The sequence below is a fragment of the Macaca thibetana genome, chromosome 17 (assembly GCF_024542745.1).
Source record: "Macaca thibetana thibetana isolate TM-01 chromosome 17, ASM2454274v1, whole genome shotgun sequence".
Classification (NCBI taxonomy): domain Eukaryota; kingdom Metazoa; phylum Chordata; class Mammalia; order Primates; family Cercopithecidae; genus Macaca; species Macaca thibetana.
Genome location: NC_065594.1, coordinates 19,998,346 through 20,017,388, shown reverse-complemented (window position 1 = coordinate 20,017,388; position 19,043 = coordinate 19,998,346). Strand labels below are relative to the sequence as shown.

Below are 19,043 nucleotides of genomic sequence, written 5' to 3'. Positions count from 1 at the left end.
GCAAAAGGATACAGACATGACTCTTGACATCATTACGAAGTCCTTTACGAACAAATTCATAAGCTTCTTCTTTTTTTCCTAAACAGTTCAGTGTTAATCCTTTCATAGCCAAAGTCTCTGAAAAATAATTTTTAAACTCTATTTACAAATGACAGAAAATGATTATCTTAATAGTACTTTAATAGTTGAGATCTGAAGGATTACTACGGCTCCAATTCATCTTTTTAATCTCACAGTCTGAACTTCCCTCCAAGTAGAAAAAATAAAACTACATTTAAATAGCTACTTAAAGCTTAGCAGCCGAAGTCCTCTGAAATTCCACAGTTTCAAAGTTGCTAAAATGGCTTCTGCCCTTCACAAGACTCTGTAAAAGTGGTTGATATTACTCTGCTGAAAAAATTAACAAAGCAGGCCAGGCGCAATGGCTCACACCTATAATCCCAGCACTTTGGGAGGCTGAGGCGGGTGGATCACCTGAGGTCAGGAGTTCAAGACCGGCCTGGCCAACACAGCAAAACCCCGTCTCTGATAAAAATTAGCCAGGCATGGTGGCACACGCCTGTAATCCCAGCTACTGGGAAGGCTGAGGCAGGAGAATTGCTTGAACCCAGGAGGCAGAGGTTGCAGTGAGTCAATATTGTGCTATTGTACTCCAGCCTGGGCGACAAGAGTGAGACTCTGTCTAAAAAAAAATTAACAAAGCAGACCTGAGTCTTATGGAATTAAATCTACCATAGCAGTCCCACAGCTCTTACCTAAGGTCAATTCTAATCAATCTGATTTACAACCACACAAAAACACTCAATTTACCTTAATAAAGATATATACATAATTTAAACCTCACTTTATTCAATATTGGAACAGACTTCATTTTTGATAGCAAGTTTATTCCAACAAATTCCACTTAGGCTAATTACATCAGTTCACATTTCAAGACCACAACACTGGATGATGGTAGTGGCAACAAAAAATATGTAAGGAAGTTAACAAAAGATGGTTTAGAATGAAATAATTCTCTGAATTATCCACAAGGGAATTACGCAAGAAGAATGATTTTCAAACTGATTTCCGCAGACTCTATGGTATTCAGAAGCTGGTGATCCTGTGGTCCAAACCCCTCTCCAACACCTTTTATCTGTCTCACATATTGAACTTTCCCACAGGCTCCATTTGGACAAAGGTTCCACAGCTAAAAAGCTTGAAAACAAGCTTTAAAATTAATTCTATGAAATGAAGATTTCTTTCCAATTCCTTCAACGAATCTTTTAAATGGTGTTAGAAAAGTGAGCAAGGTCAGCCTATTTTCCCAATAAGATGATCTCAACCATTACCCAAGTCTGATACTGAGTAACCTCAACCAGCATTGCTATGCTACAGGATCGTAACTTTCATGTCTATCCTGATCCATCCTTCTAACACTGGCTATGACTGAAAAACGATACAACAAGAAAATACAAACTTTATTAACACCAGTGTTAGAAAAACAACTCGAAATATGCAATCTAATGGTAAATTAGTAATATCATATGTAAATGTCAGCACATACTAAAAAAAAACCACATCTACCAAAGAATAAAGTGCAGGTGACCATATCTTCATACTTTTATATCGCAAATTTTGTCCTAATTTTACACACAGGAAACCAAGGTATAAACTTAAAATTCTATTCAAAGTAATAAAGGAAATCAGGTCCATAAACATACTGATACATACTTTCTCCAATTTTTCCCCAATAGATAAACCAACCATCCTAATCTTATCCTTCAGTACATATACTTAAAGATAATACCGGTAATCTAGAAGACTCATATAAAGCATTAAAAAAATGCTGAACATTTATGCACTCTAATAGAGAACGGCAAGGCCTTGGAATCTGGGAAATACTCTTCTTTCACTGTTAATCCCTGGTTTTAGAATTTGATTTCCCTAAAGCAATCTCTCACATGAGACAATACCTCCATGTTCAGCAAATTTTGGGTTCGACAGAATCATCTTGCAAAACTTGAGGCCATTTTTGTACTGCTTCTGTTCATAACATTTCTGTAAAGAAATATGAACAAAAGTTATTTTATCAAATGAATACACAACGGGTATCATATATTCTTTTCGCGGCATCATATATTCTAAATTCAAGATCCAAAATTAGGTCTAAAACGTGATGGAAAGGATATCACTTACAAACATGCAGTGTACTTTTGTTACCTATTCTTGTCAAATTGTTCTAAAATCTACATATTTTCATTCTTATAAAAGACTATGAAAAAAAGACATTTAAAAAACAGAAAATTTGGCCGAGGAAGGTGGCTCACGCCTGTAATCCCAGCACTTTGGGAGGCCAAGGTGGGTGGATCGCTTGAGCGCGGGAGTTCGAGACCAACCTGGCCAACATGGTGAAACCTTGCCTCTACTAAAAATACAAAAATCAGCTGGGCATGGTGGCATGCACCTGTAATCCCAGCTACTCAGGAGGCTGAGGCAGTAGAATTGCTTGCACATGGGAGGCAGAGGTTGCAGTGAGCAGAGATCACACCACTGCACCCTAGCCTGGGCGACACTGCAAGACTCTGTCTCAAAAAAAAAAAATTATAAAAATTAGCCAGATGTGGTGGCGCATGCCTGCAATCCCAGCTACTTGGGTGGCTAAGGCAGGAGAATTGCTTGAATTCAGGAGCTGGAGGCTGCAGTGAGCCTAGATCATGCCACTGCACTCCAGCCTGGGCAACTGAGTGAGACCCTGTCTCAAAACAACCAGAAAAAAATGGCAATTCAATCAATACTGCCACAGAATTTTTTAAATTTTGTTTCCCTTTCCTAGTACACAGAATTTTTGAATTCAAAATAATTCCAATGCTTTGGGAGGCCAAGGCAAGAGGACTGCTTGAGCCCAGGAGTTCAACACCAGCCTGGGGAACAAAGCAAGACCTCATCTCTACAAACAAATTAAAAATTACTCAGGCGTGGTGGTGCACATCTGTGGTCCTACTACTTGAGAGGCTGAGATGGGAGGATCACTTGAGCCCACGAGGTTGAGGCTGCAGTAAGGCATGATTGTGCCACTGCACTTAGCCTGGACAGTAGAGCAAGACACTGTCTCAAAAAAAACATTTAAGCAAAAACATGTGGCAACAGAAAAATACCAGAAACTGCACTAAAAGCCTCTGCTACTGCAAGAATGAAACCAAAGTGCATGTATAGGTGCATGCACACACAAATACTACCACTTATTGAGCAGCTATTATATGTCTGTATAAAATTTGTAATCTCTTAATACCAATTATTTAAAGTAGGTGTCATTACTTCCACTTCAGAGATGTGGAAACTGAAACTCCAGAGTTCAAAAACTTGTTTATAAGCGGCTCAGCTGCAAACTCTGGTCTTACTCTAAAGACCATCATTAGTCCAATGCAAGGATAAGCAACATCTTTATTTCTGAATGCCACCAGCCAGGGTACGCAATTAACATCTCTCCCTGGCAGTCACTGATGCGGACAACACCCCATTGCTTTCTACTCTTCCCTGGCTTAAGTTGTTCAGTCACACTGGGTGTTACGTTACTCAACATGCCAAGCTTATCCCCACCTCAGGCCTCCTATACTTGTGTTCCTTACACCTGAAATGCTTTCCTAGATCTTCCCATGGATGGTTCCTCATTATCATCTAAGTCTCACATGTCCCCTACTTGCCCACTTTATCAAATACTCCCATCCTCCTTCCTTCCCCAACATACTCTCTACCATATTACTCTATTTTCCACACAGTGCTATCATTTCCTGAAATCTTATTTTGCTATTATCTAGTGTCTGTCTTCCCCACCATCATATAATGGATCCTTAGAACAATGACCTCACCTATCTTTATTTATTTATTTACTTATTTATTTACTTTTTTTTTTTTTGAGACGGAGTCTCGCTCTGTCACCCAGGCTGGAGTGCAGTGGCCGGATCTCAGCTCACTGCAAGCTCCGCCTCCCGGGTTTACGCCATTCTCCGGCCTCAGCCTCCCGAGTAGCTGGGACTACAGGCGCCCGCCACCTCGCCCGGCTAGTTTTTTGTATTTCTTAATAGAGACGGGGTTTCACCGTGTTAGCCAGGATGGTCTCGATCTCCTGACCTCGTGATCCGCCCGTCTCGGCCTCCCAAAGTGCTGGGATTACAGGCTTGAGCCACCGCGCCCGGCCTCACCTATCTTTATTTTTTAGAGACAGTCTCGCTCTGATGCTCAGGCTGGTGTGCAGAGACACAATCACCATAACCTCAAACTGCGAGCTCAAGTGATCCTCTCACCTCAGCCTCCTGAGTGGGTAGGAAGGACTACAGGTATGTGCCATCACGCCTGGCTAAATTTTTTTTTTTTTTCTTGGTAGAGATGAAGTCTCGCTATGTTGTTATGTTGTTCTTTTGTTCCTGGGCTCAAGTGATCCTAGCTCTCACCTCAGCCTCCCAAAGTGCTGGGATTACAGGCGTGAGCCACTGCGCCAGCCTCAGCCTATTTTAAGTACTGCTGCACTGCCATGGCTAAACAAATAAGAAACTGCTCCATAAATACAGCCTACTAAGTTCAAAGCAAAATGCCACTAACAATAGATGAGACCGTCATTAAGCCCTGCAGCAGGGGCTGGATGTGGAAGGAATTAGAAAAGTCTTCACAGAAAAAAAGTTTATATTGAGGCCTCTTGACAGCCTCTGGGGAAGGGAACTAGGTGGCTCTGGGATAAGGATAGGAGAGAAACCTAAATTTTGAATGATGTGAATATACCACCTATTCCAAAAATATTTTAAAATAAAAAATAACAATCTGAGTTTGACTACAAGAGTCTGTCTCACACATACAAGAAAAAAAACAAGTGGAAGGAACTACTGAGAAAGACAAAGAGAAATACTAGCTTTTCTGACTTACCAAGTGATCTGAAAATAATAATCATACTGCCAATAACAGTAATAATAGTTAACACCTACTGGAAGCATTTACTATACGTCCAGACACTGTTCTTATTTTTTTCCTTCATCCCATGACAGCTTATTTACTCTTTATTTAAATCCCAGGAAAGCCTATGAGATGCATGATATCCCCATTTAGATAGAGAAACTGACACACAGTTACAGAGTTTATATAACTATTAAGTGCCAGAGCCACAACTCTTAACCAGGTAGTCTGGTCCCAGAGTCCAAGCACTCAGGTAAAGAAGACAAGTCTACCTGTAATCTCAGCTACTCAGGAGGCTGAGACATGAGAATCGCTTGAATCTGGGAGGCAGAGGTTGCAGTGAGCTGAGATCTTGCCACTGCACTCCAGCCTGAGCGACAGAGCGATACGCTCTTGCAAAACAAAAAAAAAGACAAATCTACATTCACTCAGCAACCATTATATAGTAAATAGAAACGATAGATTCTAGTCTCAATTTTGCTAATACTCAGACAGAGAACCTTAGCCCCTTGGTCATTTACCATCCTTAGGTTTGTCTCTTCCTAAAACAGGGCATGGAATAGCTCCAAAATTCAACGAACTGCAATGCTAATCAATATCCAGTCTGGGGAATAAGACATAGAGATATAAGCCACGTGGAACATGTAAAAAACCAGCTGGTCAGTTTGTGTAGATGTGTTTAAGTTTTTTCAATAGAAAACTTTTACTGTTGGTAGCAAAGCACTTTAACCCACTAAACTTTAAAGATAATTTTATTATAGAGACTTCCGTTTGCTATGGAATTTGTTGTAGCCAAATTTTACCCACATTTATTGCAATTGTGAAATGATAAAATCACCCACTTATGCAGAATCCTCCTAAATTCATGCAGCCTTATCAGAAACATTACATACTTAGATTTAAAAATGTTTAGCTTGGCTGGGCACAGTAGCTCACATCTGTAATCTCCGCAATTTGGGAGGCTGAGGTGGGATGATCACTTGAAGCTAGGAGTTCGACAGTAGCCTGGCCAACAAGAGACTTCCATCTCAAAATAATTGATTTTTTTTAGTGGTTACCATTTCCCAATTTATCTGGGGATAAACTTTACCTTTTTTGTATTTGAGAATAACAAGTAATGTAACGTTTTCCTTATGACACTGATCCATGATTTGAACTACAAAAAATTCATATAGAGAGAAAAGAAGTGCTGTCATCTTTAAAGTATGATGCCAAATGTCCTGAAATCCAACTAGCGATTTATAAATGATATTCTCATTAATGTTTCAGATTCCCGGGGCGAAAAAAAATTAAAAATAAAAATAAATAAGTTACTTCTCCAATTCCATGCTGTGTAAAATAGAAGGGCATGAGAAAAAGTAAAATTAAAAAATACAAAGCCCAATGAAGCAACCTGCCACATGCTTTAATTACTCATATTTTTAATGTTCTCACACTTGTCTCTTATTGGTTCAAAACTAAGCACCACATAATATTTAAAATTTTTATCCCTAACTATGTATCTTAACGTTCTGAAGACTAAGTGTGAAGGTTCTATCGGCTTGAAACAGAACAGCTACTATGAATTATCTGCCGCTGTTAATACTTAATATTACTCTAAAATCAGTATTTTACTTATAGTAAAGTTAAGCAACAACTAACAGCTATATAGCCAACCCAGCTTTCAATAAATTCACCTTTAAACCTAAATGCATGTTTAGCAAATAAAAGCTTTTCTTCCGGTGAAAAGATAAACTAGAAAAGACAGTTACCTACTAACAATATTAGTTTAAAACCTAGGGTAGCCAGAGGATACTGAGGAAAGCAAAGGCATGCTGCCTCTTCTTAGAAGAACAGAACCTGGAAAGCCACCAGGGACGCTGGCACACAGCCCACAGAAAACTGCCCACCCGACTCCGCAGCGGTCATCACTATGGGGCCATTATTCAGGGTTCTGCTCCGCAATAAAATAAAAACGCTCCCCTTAAATGCAAAACCAGCCAGTCCACGCGGCTTTAATTACTCAAGCAAGGCCTGTGCGACTAGAAAGGAAAGAGCTGTGTTGAAGTTGGTGACAACTCAGTAAAGCACTTCAAGTCAACTATTCACTTCCAAAGAGGTACATTATAAACAGGCAAACTTTTTTCCCAACGGGAGGTGGTGCCAAGCTTGGCTTCCTAGAGTTGCCCTTTTTATTTCCTTGTAACCAGGAAAAATTCCACCATCGCATCGATCCCGCTTTAACAGGTATGCGGGTGCGCCGTGCAATCGAATTAAACGCAAAACAGAGAATGCAGAACGCAAAACACCTCACCGAGGGGAGACTGGCAAAATAAACCAACCAGGGAGGATCCCTGAGGGACTGCTGCGAGCCCGGCGTGGCAGAGCGCACGGCAGCCACTACCAGCCGAGGAGACTGTGCCCAGGCACTGCGGAGGGCGGCGTGAAGTTTCTGGAAAGAGCGCGGCGGGGGTGAGGCGAGCCGCTGCAGACCGAGGAAAGGAAGCGCGCGGAGGAGCGGCGCGGCTGCCCCCGGGGCCGGTCGGAGCGGGAAAGTGGGGTCCCGCGAGCTCCGAGGTAAACAAAGAGCGGTGGGCAGCGGAGGCCAAGCCCGGCCTGCGCCGGCCGCCGCCAGACCGCTTGCCCTTAAGGCCCGAGGACCCGGAGACTGGGGGGCGGCAGTGCGGCCTGTGGTCACTCACCAAGATGCGTTTGAAGAGGTTGCTCTCCTTGGGCGGCAGCAGCACGTTCGGCATCGTGGCCGGCGGGGAGGCTAGGTGCCCGGGCACTCCGTTTCGCGGGGGTGGGCACCGGGACGAACCGCTGCTGAGAGTCGGTCTGCGGGCGATGGATTAGTTCATTGGCCTACAGTTGCAGTTGGGCAGCCTGGCTGTTCGGCACGGTGGCAATGGAGAAGGAAGGCTGTCTGAGCAGGACACGCTTTCGCCGGGCTCCGCTTTTTGGCCAGCGGCGGCGGCGGTTCCCGCGCGCTGCAAGATGGCAGCCAGGGTCCGCCTCCCGAGCCCGACCCGGTGCGCATGCGCGGAGCGCCCTGCGACGAGGGGCTGCGGGTGACTACGGGGGCGTGGCGGGGACCAACTGCGTGGATTTGCCTTGGGCTGCGGCTCCCCTCGCTGCAATCTCGGCGCCCCCTGGGGCTCTGGCGAGCTGTCACCGAAACCTTGGAGTCCCATGGGGTGGTGAGTCACCACCCTCATTCGCCATTGCTCCTATGCATCAGAGCCCCTCATAAAACTCCTACTTATTGTCTGCTTCTCCTTGCAATAAAGTAATAATAAATAAAAATGAGAATTTTCTTTAAGTAGAAAAGAGAAGACACTGACTTGTATTGCACTCCTGATAAGCTTGTGGCCCAAGATAATGTTAGTTATGACTCTGAAGAGTCAGTTTTTTGCATTTCTCCCCATTTAGGAATTTGAGTGTCCGACACAAAGTAGACTTTTGATGTAAGATGAACTTGTTTTCCTTCCTTTCTCCTTGATTCAGACTCTGAGGAGAAGCCTTCTCTCTTCAGTGCAAACCAAACAAATATTTACAATCTTTGTTTTTGTTTGGTTGGTTGGTAGGTTTTGAGAGGGAGTATCGCTCTTGTAGCCCAGGCTGGAGTTCAGTGGCGCTATCTCGACTCACTGCAACCTCTGCCTCCCGGGTTCAAAGATTCTCCTGCCTCAGCTTCCCAAGTGACTGGGATTACAGGCATGCGCCACCGCGCCCGGCTAATTTTGTATTTTTACAAGAGACAGGGTTTCACTATGTTGGCCAGTATGGTCTTGATCTCTTGACATCGTGATCTGCCTGCCTCAACCTGCCAAAGTGCTGGGATTACAGGCGTGAGCCACCACGCCCGGCCGGAATTACGGTTTTATAAGGCCACTGGTCTTCTGAGACTTGAGACCAGAAAAACCTACCCTTTCTCTTCAGATGGTTCCCCTTCCTACAAGCCATATAATAATGGGAGAAACAGGCTTCAAATGCGGGATCTTCCAACTCTGGGGTACTTTCTACAACAAATAAAAGGCAGCATAGTGATGGTAATGTGTGAGTCTGGAAAGATACAAAGGTGGCAAGAATAAACCATACATACAGTGTAGGGTTAGTATTAAAGTGTGTGTAAACATTAGGTACATAAGCTTATTTATACATGTGCTGAATCTTAATGGGTGCATATTTCTGAGACTATAAAGTAATTGATGAGTAACTGCATTTAGTGGGCTATAATCAGAACTGGGCTGCCCTTTTTTATTTTCTTTCTTTTTTTTTTTTTTTTTTTTTTGGAGACAGTGTTTCCCTCTTGTTGCCCAGGCTGGAATGCAATGACTCCATCTCAGCTCACTGCAACCTCCGCCTCCCAGGTTCAAGCGATTCTCCTGCCTCAGCCTCCCGAGTAGCAGGGATTACAGGCATGCACCATCACCCCCGGCTAATTGTGTATTTTTGGTAGAGACGCGGTTTCTCCATGTTGGTCAGGCTGGTCTCAATCTCCCGACCTCAGGTGATCTGCCCACCTCGGCCTTCCAAAGTGCTGGGATTACAGGCGTGAGCCACCATGCCTGCCTATTTGATTTTCCTTCTTTCTAGCCTAAGTTGGTTGGAGATGAAAGAAAGAATCATAGGAGTCTTTTTTTTTTTCTTTCAATCTCCTACATTTCACACAGGATCATAGGAGTCTTTTAAAATAGGGAAAGTACTGTCATTAAAATTGGGGGTCCACAGCAATTCCATTGCTGGGTATATACCCAAAGGAATATAAATCATTCTACCATAAAGACACATGCACAGATGGCCAGGCTAAGTGACTCACCTGTAATCCCAGCACTTAGGGAGGCTGAGGCGGGTGGATCACCCTGAGCTCAGGAGTTGGAGACCAGCCGGGGCAACATGACACACACACACACACACACACACACACACCACTAGCTGGGCATGGTGGCGAGTGCCTGTAGTCCCAGCTACTTGGGATGCTGAGGTGGTAGGATCAATTGGGCCTGGGAGTCAGGTTGCAGTGAGCCAAGATCATGCCACTGCACTCCAGCCTGGGCAACAGAGTGAGACCCCTGCCTAAAAACAAAAAAAAGACTCATGCACGTGTATGTTCATCACAGCACTATTCACAATAACAAAGACATGGAAGTAACCTAGATGCCCATCAGTGGTGGACTGGATAAAGAAAATGTGGTACATATACACCATGGAATACTACACAGCCACAAAGAAGAGCGAGACCATGTCCTTTGCAGCAACACAGATAGAGCTGGAGGCCATTATCCAAAATGAATTAATGCAGGAACAGAAAATCAAATACCACATGTTTTCACTTACAGGTGGAATTATAAACACTGAGTACCCATGGACACAAAGAAGGGAACAATAGACACTGAGGCCTACTTGAGGGTGGAGAGTAGGAAGAGGGCAAAGATTTAAAAACTGCCTATAGGGTATTATGCTGATTACCTGGGTGACAAGACTATCTGTACACCAAACCCCCACAGCATGCAATTTACCCCTGTAACAAACCTGCACATGTACCCCTTGAGCCTAAAATAAAAAATTGAAAGAAAAAAATAAAATAAAAGTGGGGGTCCAAGGGCCTATGTGTACTCTGCAGAGCTCCCAAGCTGCCCAAACTGTTAGGAAGTAGGCAAGTATAGCTGCTTTGGGAGCTTGCCTGAGGTGCACCTGAACTAGTGGCAGTCCTCCACCCAGAGAACTGAGCAGGCACACAGAAATGCCTCCTCTCAGCACCCTCATACGCAACAACCACTGCCACAGTTCTACCCACAGTTTGCTTACCACAGCATTACTAATTCCTGAAAACCCTTTGGCTCCCAATTTATCTATATTGTCATTTATCTACATCATTGGAAGTAAAGGGTTACTTATGGGAAGAGCCAAACCTTCAGTGCTTCAGTCAAGCCCTCACTTGACCCTCATAGGACATCGACTTTTCTAGACCTATTTCAAAATGACAAATTAGATTTTTTTAAAAAAATATACAAGAGAGGCCGGGCGCGGTGGCTCAAGCCTGTAATCCCAGCACTTAGGGAGGCCGAGACGGGCGGATCACGAGGTCAGGAGATCGAGACCGTCCTGGATAACACGGTGAAACCCCGTCTCTACTAAAAAATACAAAAAACTAGCTGGGCGAGGTGGCGGGCGCCTGTAGTCCCAGCTACTCGGGAGGCTGAGGCAGGAGAATGGCGTGAACCCAGGAGGCGGAGCTTGCAGTGAGCTGAGATCCGGCCACTGCACTCCAGCCTGGGCGACAGAGCGAGACTCCGTCTCAAAAAAAAAAAAAAAAAAAAAAAAAAAAAAAAAAAAAGAAATATACAAGAGAAGTGAAGAAAAGCATAGTACCAACTGTAAATATTTTGAAGACAAGGAATGTTTGTCTTTTATGAAAGTTTCCTGTGGGCCTCTTCCAGCCTTATTTACTACAGATCATTAACTATCTTCACTCTCTGTGGTAACAGCTAAATCGTCATCCTCATTCACCATTGCTCTCCCCAACCTCTAAATCAGCAGCCCAGGAAGGTTCTTCATGAGCACTCTGCAGCACCTACCCACTGCCAACTTTCCCTTCCCATGACACACAGCTTTGTGCCAGCATCTCCCAGGGAAGCACAGTCATGCAAAGAAAATCTGCAATCCCAAATACTAGAAAGCAGCACTAGTTTGCTACTAGTCATAAACTATAGTTATATATAGTTATAAATACTCATATTTAATATTTTCTTCATCTGTCTTTCACATACCATACACACATGCCTTTTGTATTAGTCTGTTCTCACATTGCTATAAAAAAATTACCTGAGACTGAGTAATTTATAAAGAAAATAAGTTTAATTGACTCACAGTTCTACAGGCTATACAGGAAGCATGACTGAGGAGGCCTCAGAAAACTTACAATCATGGTGGAATGCAAACGGGAAGCAGGCACGTTCTACATGGCTGGAGCAGGAGGAAGAGAGTAAAGGAGGAGGTGCTACACTCTTTTTTTTTTTTTTTTTTGAGATGGAACCTCACTCTGTCACCCAGGCTGTAGTGCAGTGGCATGATCTCAGTCACTGCAACCTCCACCTCCTGGGTTCAAGCAATCCTCCTGCCTCAGCCTCCTGAGCAGCTGAGACTACAGGCATGCACCACCATGCCCAGCTAATTTTTGTATTTTTAGTAGAGACGGGGTTTCACCATGTTGGCCAGGCTGGTCTTGAACTCCTGACCTCGTGATCCACCTGCCTCAGCCTCCCAAAGTGCTGGGATTACAGGCATGAGTCACCATGCCCAGCAGTGCTACACACTTTTAAACAATCAGATCGTAAGAACTCATTATCATGAGAACAGCAAGGGGAAAATCTGTCCCCATGATCCAGTCACCTCCTACCAGGCCCCTCCTCCAACACTGGGGGTTACAATTCAACATGAGATTGGGGTGGGGGGGCATGAATCCAAACCATATCACCTTGGTTGTCTACACTACTGTGGGGGTAAGGGGAGAGGGAGGGAATAGAAAAGAACACCAATCATGCTGCTGGTAGTTGTCATCCTGAACCTTATGTGTTTAAAAGATGTAATGTATGCACAATCAGAAAGCCTAGATTAACCAGTAACTTTAATCTTATTACTGACTTCCTGTTTAGTCTGGAACAAATCTTATTTCTATCTTTCAACAGAAAATGGGGTTATAATAACATTATTATAATGTGTTTCACAGCAGGGTTATGTGAATTTAATGCTTAGTCATTTCAAAGCCTGTGATAAAAAACAAATACTGTGTAAATCTGAACTCACTGTCTCTGAGGAAAAATGCCGAAGTCCCTTTGGAGCCATCATGGACATCCACCCAGATGCTCCTTCCTGGCGCTTCAGACGGTGCATACCTCCTTTAGAATCATGCACAAAGTAAAATAACAGTAACCACATCTGTAAAGGCCTTTGCAGTTCCCAAAGCCCATTTTACATATATAGTATGGCCACTGATTCTTCTTATTCAGCCTAGTAAAGACAAGGAAAAAAGAATCTGGAAAAGGATTTTCTCCACCCCATACACATGCATGTCTTCCAGAGCCAGCTGGCAACCTAAAATCAAATAGTTTGCTGCTATTCCCATAGCCAATTTAACTATGTAATTAAAGGCTGATGGGAAAATAACTTGTCAGGTTACACAGCGTGTTCCACCTCAGACTCCCCGATGTTTCTGCTCTCTTCCATGTTCTTGGCGCTTCTTTCTGAGAAAGAAAGGTACTCTCATTCCTCCCTTTGAGTTCTTCATCTCATCCCTTTTTTCTTTTCCTCAAATTTTATTCATCAGTTACTCTCCTCCCAGTTTGCATGTTCTCTCTCTTTAGATAGTTTATATCCTAGTGGGAGGAGACAGATTATAAACGCATAAACAAATAGACAAGGTAATTCCAAACTGTATGAAGTCCTATGAGGGACATAAAGCAAGTCCTATGAGGGAAACAAAGCAAGATCATTTGAGAGCAATGGGGGCTGAGGGAAGGACAACTTTAAACCAAGTACACAGGAATGAGAACCCTTTGGGGAGGTGATAACGACAATTGAACAGAAACCTGAGGATGAGAAGGATGGGATGGCATATTCTAAACAAAGGGAACCATATGCAAATATCCTAATACAGGAAGAAGATTGGTATGATGAAGGAATAGAAGGGAAAGGTGAGAACTTGTCTCTCTTCTCTGGTTAAAGGTCGTGGCTGGAGTGTAGTGCAGGAGAAGTAAAGTGGTATGCAGTACAGTTGAAAATATAGGCCAGGTTGTGCAGAGTTCGTGGTCTCAGGCAATGTGGATTTGTTTTGTTTTTTAAATCTTAAGTTCAATGGGAATCTACTGAAACATTTTCAGAAGGCAAGTTACATGATCTGATGATTTAATTTTTTAAAAGTCATTCTGGCCAAGCACAGTGGCTCACACCCATAATCCCAACTCTTTGGGAAACCAAGGCAGGAGGATCACTTGAGCGCAGGAGTTCAAAAACAACCTGGGCAACATAGTGAGACCCCGTCTCTACAAAAAAATTTAAAAATTAGCCAGACATAGTGGTATATGCCTGTAGTCCCAGCTACTTAAGAGGCTGAGGTGGGATAATAGTTTGAGCCTGGGAGGTCAAGGCTGCAGTGAGCCATTATTACACAACTGCATTAAATCACTCTGACTACATGGGGAAAACAGATGAGAAATAGTAGGGTATTTTTTAGGAAAGTGGCAACTCTATTTATCCCTTAAGATTTGGCTTCTGTGCCCAACAGTTTTCTGAAAGTGTTTTCTGAAATATTATCAGTTCATTTGTTCTGCGTTGTGAAACCTGAAAAAGCCAATCCTTCAAGATAAATCCTTAGTGTCTAACTGGGCCTGAATTGAAAATAGAGCCAATTGGCCATTTGCTGATTAGAGATCACACATGTACTCTGAGTTCCTTACAGGCTTTTGCTTAACTTTTCAGCTTTCATAGCTGCCAGTTCCTGTTTATACTCCAGAACCAACCAATAAGCTGTAACCTGTGTCAAGCAACCAAAACTCAGCAAAATCAACCAATCAGAACTAAGCAAGTTTGCATCCTTCATTTGCATAAATGGAGGAGCATGGGAACCTGGGTAGGTACTTTCTGTATAAAAACAATCCCTCCCTTTGTTCTCTGGAATGTACCTTCCTTTTGTGCCAAAGGCTGTGTCTCCCCAATTTGCAAACTGTTCATTGGAATATTCTCTTTCTTCTAAATTCCTTTTCAGAGAATTTTTGTTCACAGTATTTATTGTTGAGCACCTACAATGTTACAGGCAGTCTGCTAACAGTCAAAAGTATCTGCTCTCAGCGGAAGCCCAGGCACATGTCTGTAGTTCCAGCTACTTGTGAGGCTGAGACAAGAGCATCACTTGAGCATAGGGATTTGAGGCTGCAGTGCACTGTGATTGTGCCTGTGAATAGCCACTGCCCTCCAATCTGGGCAATAAGTAAGATCCTGCCTCTAAACAAACATCTGCCCTCATGGAGCTTATATTTTTAAGAATTGGCCAATTCCAAAAAGTTTCTCAGTCTGCAGGGTCCTTAATCTCTCATTGACATTTCACACTGTAGACCACCCTCTCCTTCATGAATTTCTCTTCCTTATGTTACCAGAAAGGGCTCCTGATTCAGACCCCAGAAGAGGGTTCTTGGATCTCACTGAAGAAAGAATTTGGGGCCAGTCCACAGTGCAAAGCAAAAGCAAGTTTATTAAGGAAGTAAAGTGGGGAAAGCATAGCTACTCTATAGACAGAGTAGAGCATTTCTGAAAGTAAGAGGAGGAACGCACCCACCCCTAGGTACAATGCTTATTTATATATAGGATAACAACAACAACAACAACAACAACAAAAAACATGGGGAGATTTGCTCTGCTACAAGGGTTTGTGATTTAAAAATTAATTTTCTTAATTACTGTATTTTACAAGAATCGATATTATTTATCTTTAAAGCAAAATTAGGAGTGCTTTTGTTTTCAAGATATCAGGACATTCCTGAGTCTGGGTCTGTTTAGTAAACGTTATTAACCTGTTCCGTTAATGTAGCGGCTAGGAATACCTACCATCCTGGGAATGCAGCCCAGTAAGTCCCAGCCTCACTTTTCTTAGCCCTCACTCAAGATCGAGTAGCTCTGGTTCAAATGCCTCTGACACTTGCATCGCCAAGACACTGCAGAATTCTGGGTTTTCTCCTGCACCTCTTCTTGGTCATCCTTTGGGTCCTCAATCAAGTCCTCGTTCTTCTCCTAAATGTAGATTATCTAGATAATTCTGTTTTCTTTTTCAACGACAACAGTAAAACATGTTCATTGAACACCTACTATGTGCAAGACCAGCATGTACAGAATACACTAGCAATACAAAATTAATAAATTATCTTGCTCCCACAGTGTCATTATTAACACCAAGTAGATGACTTCAAATCTGTCTCCAGTTTCAAGTCCTTTTTTGATCTCTTCTGGCCTTCATTCTCATTGTTTAATATCTCCATCTGGATGTCTTATAAGCATTTCCTACTTTAACAGTTGAAATAAAATTTATTATCTTCCCATCAAAGTAGTCAAAAAAAATAGAGAAAACTACTTCTCTGTTTTTGTTATTGACACCACTCTTGTAGTTAGCATCAAATATATATACATATAAAATAAAAATAAATAAATCAAAAAATATAAATAAATAAGAAAGGCTCTTTCTGGAATTTCTTATCTGGAATATAGATATTCTAGCTTCTTGAGTAGCTGGAATTACTACAGGTTCCACCTACTCAAGGTGCTCTCTTGAATAGCTGGAATTACAAGTTCCAACTACTCAGGTGCAACCACACCCAGCTTGCCTCAAAATTTTATAATCAACTTTGACTGCTCTTTCTTATTCTCAAGTTGCCAAGTGCTTTAGATTCTAGATCTAGGCCAGGTGCAGTGGCTCACGCCTGTAATCCCAACACTTTGGAGGCCAAAGCAGGAGGAACACTTGAACCCAGGAGTTTGAGACCAGCATGGGCAATATAAGGAGGCCCCATCTCTACAAAAAAAATAAAAATAATTTAGCCAGACGTGGTGGTGCACACCTGTGGTCTCAGCTACTTGGGAGGCTGAGGTGGGAGGATCACTTGAGCCGAGGAGGTCAAGGCTGCAGTGAGCCATGATTGTGTCACTGCACTCCAGCCTGGGTGATAAAGTAAGACCCCATCTCAAAAACTAAAAATTAAAAAAAAATCCATATCTAGTGTGTTTCTCCCTTTTCTTCCCTGTGTTGGGGCACAGAAATGATTCCCCAAATATAGCCATGCTGAGTGCTTTTGAAAATCCTCAAAAATAAGCCTGAGAAGAAAGGTCTTTCTCTATGCCCCTTCTCCCACCTTCCTGTCTCTCTGATCCTGTTTCCAGAAGCACCCTAAGAAAGACTCTTGGCCAGGCATGGGGGCTCGCACCTGTAATCCCAACACTTTGGGAGGCCTAGGTGGGCGGCTCACCTTAGGTCAGGAGTTCGAGACCAGCCTGGCCAATATGGTGAAACCCTGTCTCTACTAAAAATACCAAAATTAGCCAGACATGGTGGTGGTGGGTGCCTGTAATCCCAGCTACTCGGGAGGCTGAGGCAGGAGAATCACTTGAACCCAGGAGAGGGAGGTTGCAATGAGCCAAGATCCTGCTACTGTACTCCAGCCTGGGCAACGGAGGGAGACTCCGTCTCAAAAAAATAAAAATAAAAAAATAAATAAGAAACACTTTTTCTGGAATTTCTTATCTAAAGAAGAAAGTTTGAATACAATTGTCTTAAGACTCCCTCCCTAGGAATCTCATCAAATAACCAGGAAAGATCAACCACCAGAGAAGAGAAGAGACTGGGGGTCATCCCCACCCCCAGACAGACTTTTCATCTGTTCTTCTGAGAGCAGCACCAAGAGATTTCCCAGGGACTTTATCTACATAATAAGACAGACTTTGTTTCTGTGCAGCTCTGGTTCTTTTTTTGAGATGGAACCTCGCTCTGTTGCCCAGGCTGGAGTGCAGTGGTGTGATCTCGGCTCATTGCAACCTCCACCTCCTGGGTTCAAGCGATTCTCTTGCCTCGGCCTCCTGAGTAGGTGGGATTACAGACGCCCACCACCATACCCAGCTAATTTTTGTATTTTGAGTAGAGTCAGGGTTTCACCCTGTTGGCCAGACTGGTCTCAAACTCCTGACTTCAGGTGATCTGCCCACCTCGGCCTCCCAAAGTACTGCGATTACAGGCGTGAGCCACTGTGCCTGACCTGTCCTTCGCCTTTCTATATCATCTGCCTCCTACCTCCCAAATCAGTACATCTCTCCCCTCTGAAAACAGGTACATAAGCTTCTGTATAATAGTGCATTGTTGGGTCACCATTCTGTGATTCCCCCATGCTATTTACATGAAAATAAAATTGTGTATGCCTTTTCTCCTATTAATCTGCCTTTTGTCAGTTTTCAGTGAACCCTAAAGGGTGAAGGGAAAAGTTTCCTATTCCCTCATGAATGCTGAGTTAATTCCACTACCTGTGCTTAGGAGGGCATACATCTTGACCTTCTTAAGGAATTTTACTCCTCTCTCCTATTTCTCCTTTCTCTTCTCAATTACTGCAATCATTTCATCATAACTGTTATTGAACACTTACTCTGTACTAGACACTATATGCAATTTGCTATTTCTTATTTAATCTTTATGAAACCCCTATGAGAAAAATACTATTATCCCTGAGAAAAAGAGAAATAGCTCAGAGCGATCCGATCTATGTGAGGTGTGCAAAATGTATCAGGCCCAGAGAGACATGAGTACGGAGCTTCAGTCATGGCCCCCTGCACCCAGTCAATTGTTTAAAGGCATTTTGTTCTTGACTAGCTGCCTCGCCCATTACCTTCATGTTACTGAAATTTGTGATACAAAGAACAATGTGTAGCCAATCAATAACTTATGTCATTTTAATGTAAAATCTTGGTAAACAATTTAGGAATTGCCTCTTTTTTATTTTTTTCCTTTAAAACCCACTGGTAAGGCTGGGTGCAGTGGCTCATGCTTAAAATTCCAACACTTTGGGAAGTTGAGTCAGGAGGATTGCTTGAGGCCAGGAGTTCAGGCCCAGCAAGACCCTGTCTCTAATTATTTTTTAAAAATGTTTAAACTACTTGTAATTACAGCAAATAGAAGTGTGTATTCAGGGAAACTCGAATCTATGCTTTTGGGTGGCCATCTTCAAACTTTGAGCTCAAATAAACTCTATGCTTAATCATATTTTCTGTATCTCATTACTTAAGGTTGACATTTTGGTGACCCAAACGGGACCTGAAGCAGACCTCCAGTGATCACTGTCACTTCACTGACAACTGGAGACCTGGTGCCAGTAGTTTATCCAACCTTCTGGAGTCAACCATGATCCCTGGAAAGGCCCCCCTCAAGTTTGAATCTTCCTGACTTGCTTGAGGATTGAGACATTATTTAAGCCTATACACATTCCTAAATTGATAGGGCTGAAATTGAAACTCTACTGTTCGGTAAGAGTTTCATTTGTTGTTCTTTAGTGATTTTGGTGATCACAGATTTGTAAGTTTCACTTTTTCTCTGATATTAAGGTCTTATTTGAATT

General features: G+C 42.8%; 1 protein-coding gene and 2 long non-coding RNA genes across 6 annotated transcripts in view; 1 reads left to right on the top strand and 2 right to left on the bottom strand.

The window, feature by feature from the left end:
- Nucleotides 1-7,956, bottom strand: part of NAA16 (N-alpha-acetyltransferase 16, NatA auxiliary subunit) — a 66,915-nt gene extending 58,959 nt beyond the window's left edge. For 3 of the 4 annotated variants that reach the window (XM_050766114.1, XM_050766115.1, XM_050766116.1), the window contains exons 1-3: nucleotides 7,605-7,940; nucleotides 1,956-2,040; nucleotides 13-117 (exon numbers count right to left, since the gene is read on the bottom strand). In XM_050766114.1, coding sequence (XP_050622071.1) covers nucleotides 13-117; nucleotides 1,956-2,040; nucleotides 7,605-7,658 — 244 coding nt within the window. In that variant the 5' untranslated portion in view covers nucleotides 7,659-7,940. Of the gene's footprint in view, nucleotides 1-12; nucleotides 118-1,955; nucleotides 2,041-7,604 lie in introns of all 4 variants that reach the window. The other variant, XM_050766112.1, reaches the window with a different exon arrangement.
- On the top strand, nucleotides 6,846-18,896 carry LOC126940357 (uncharacterized). The gene is made up of 3 exons (XR_007720725.1): nucleotides 6,846-7,479; nucleotides 14,383-14,533; nucleotides 18,715-18,896. It is a non-coding gene; the product is annotated as an uncharacterized LOC126940357 (long non-coding RNA).
- LOC126940350 (uncharacterized) overlaps nucleotides 12,215-19,043 on the bottom strand; it is a 174,717-nt gene continuing 167,888 nt past the window's right edge. The window contains exons 5-6 of the long non-coding RNA XR_007720713.1: nucleotides 15,505-15,687; nucleotides 12,215-13,280 (exon numbers count right to left, since the gene is read on the bottom strand). This is a non-coding gene — a long non-coding RNA (uncharacterized LOC126940350). The remainder of the gene's footprint in view (nucleotides 13,281-15,504; nucleotides 15,688-19,043) is intronic.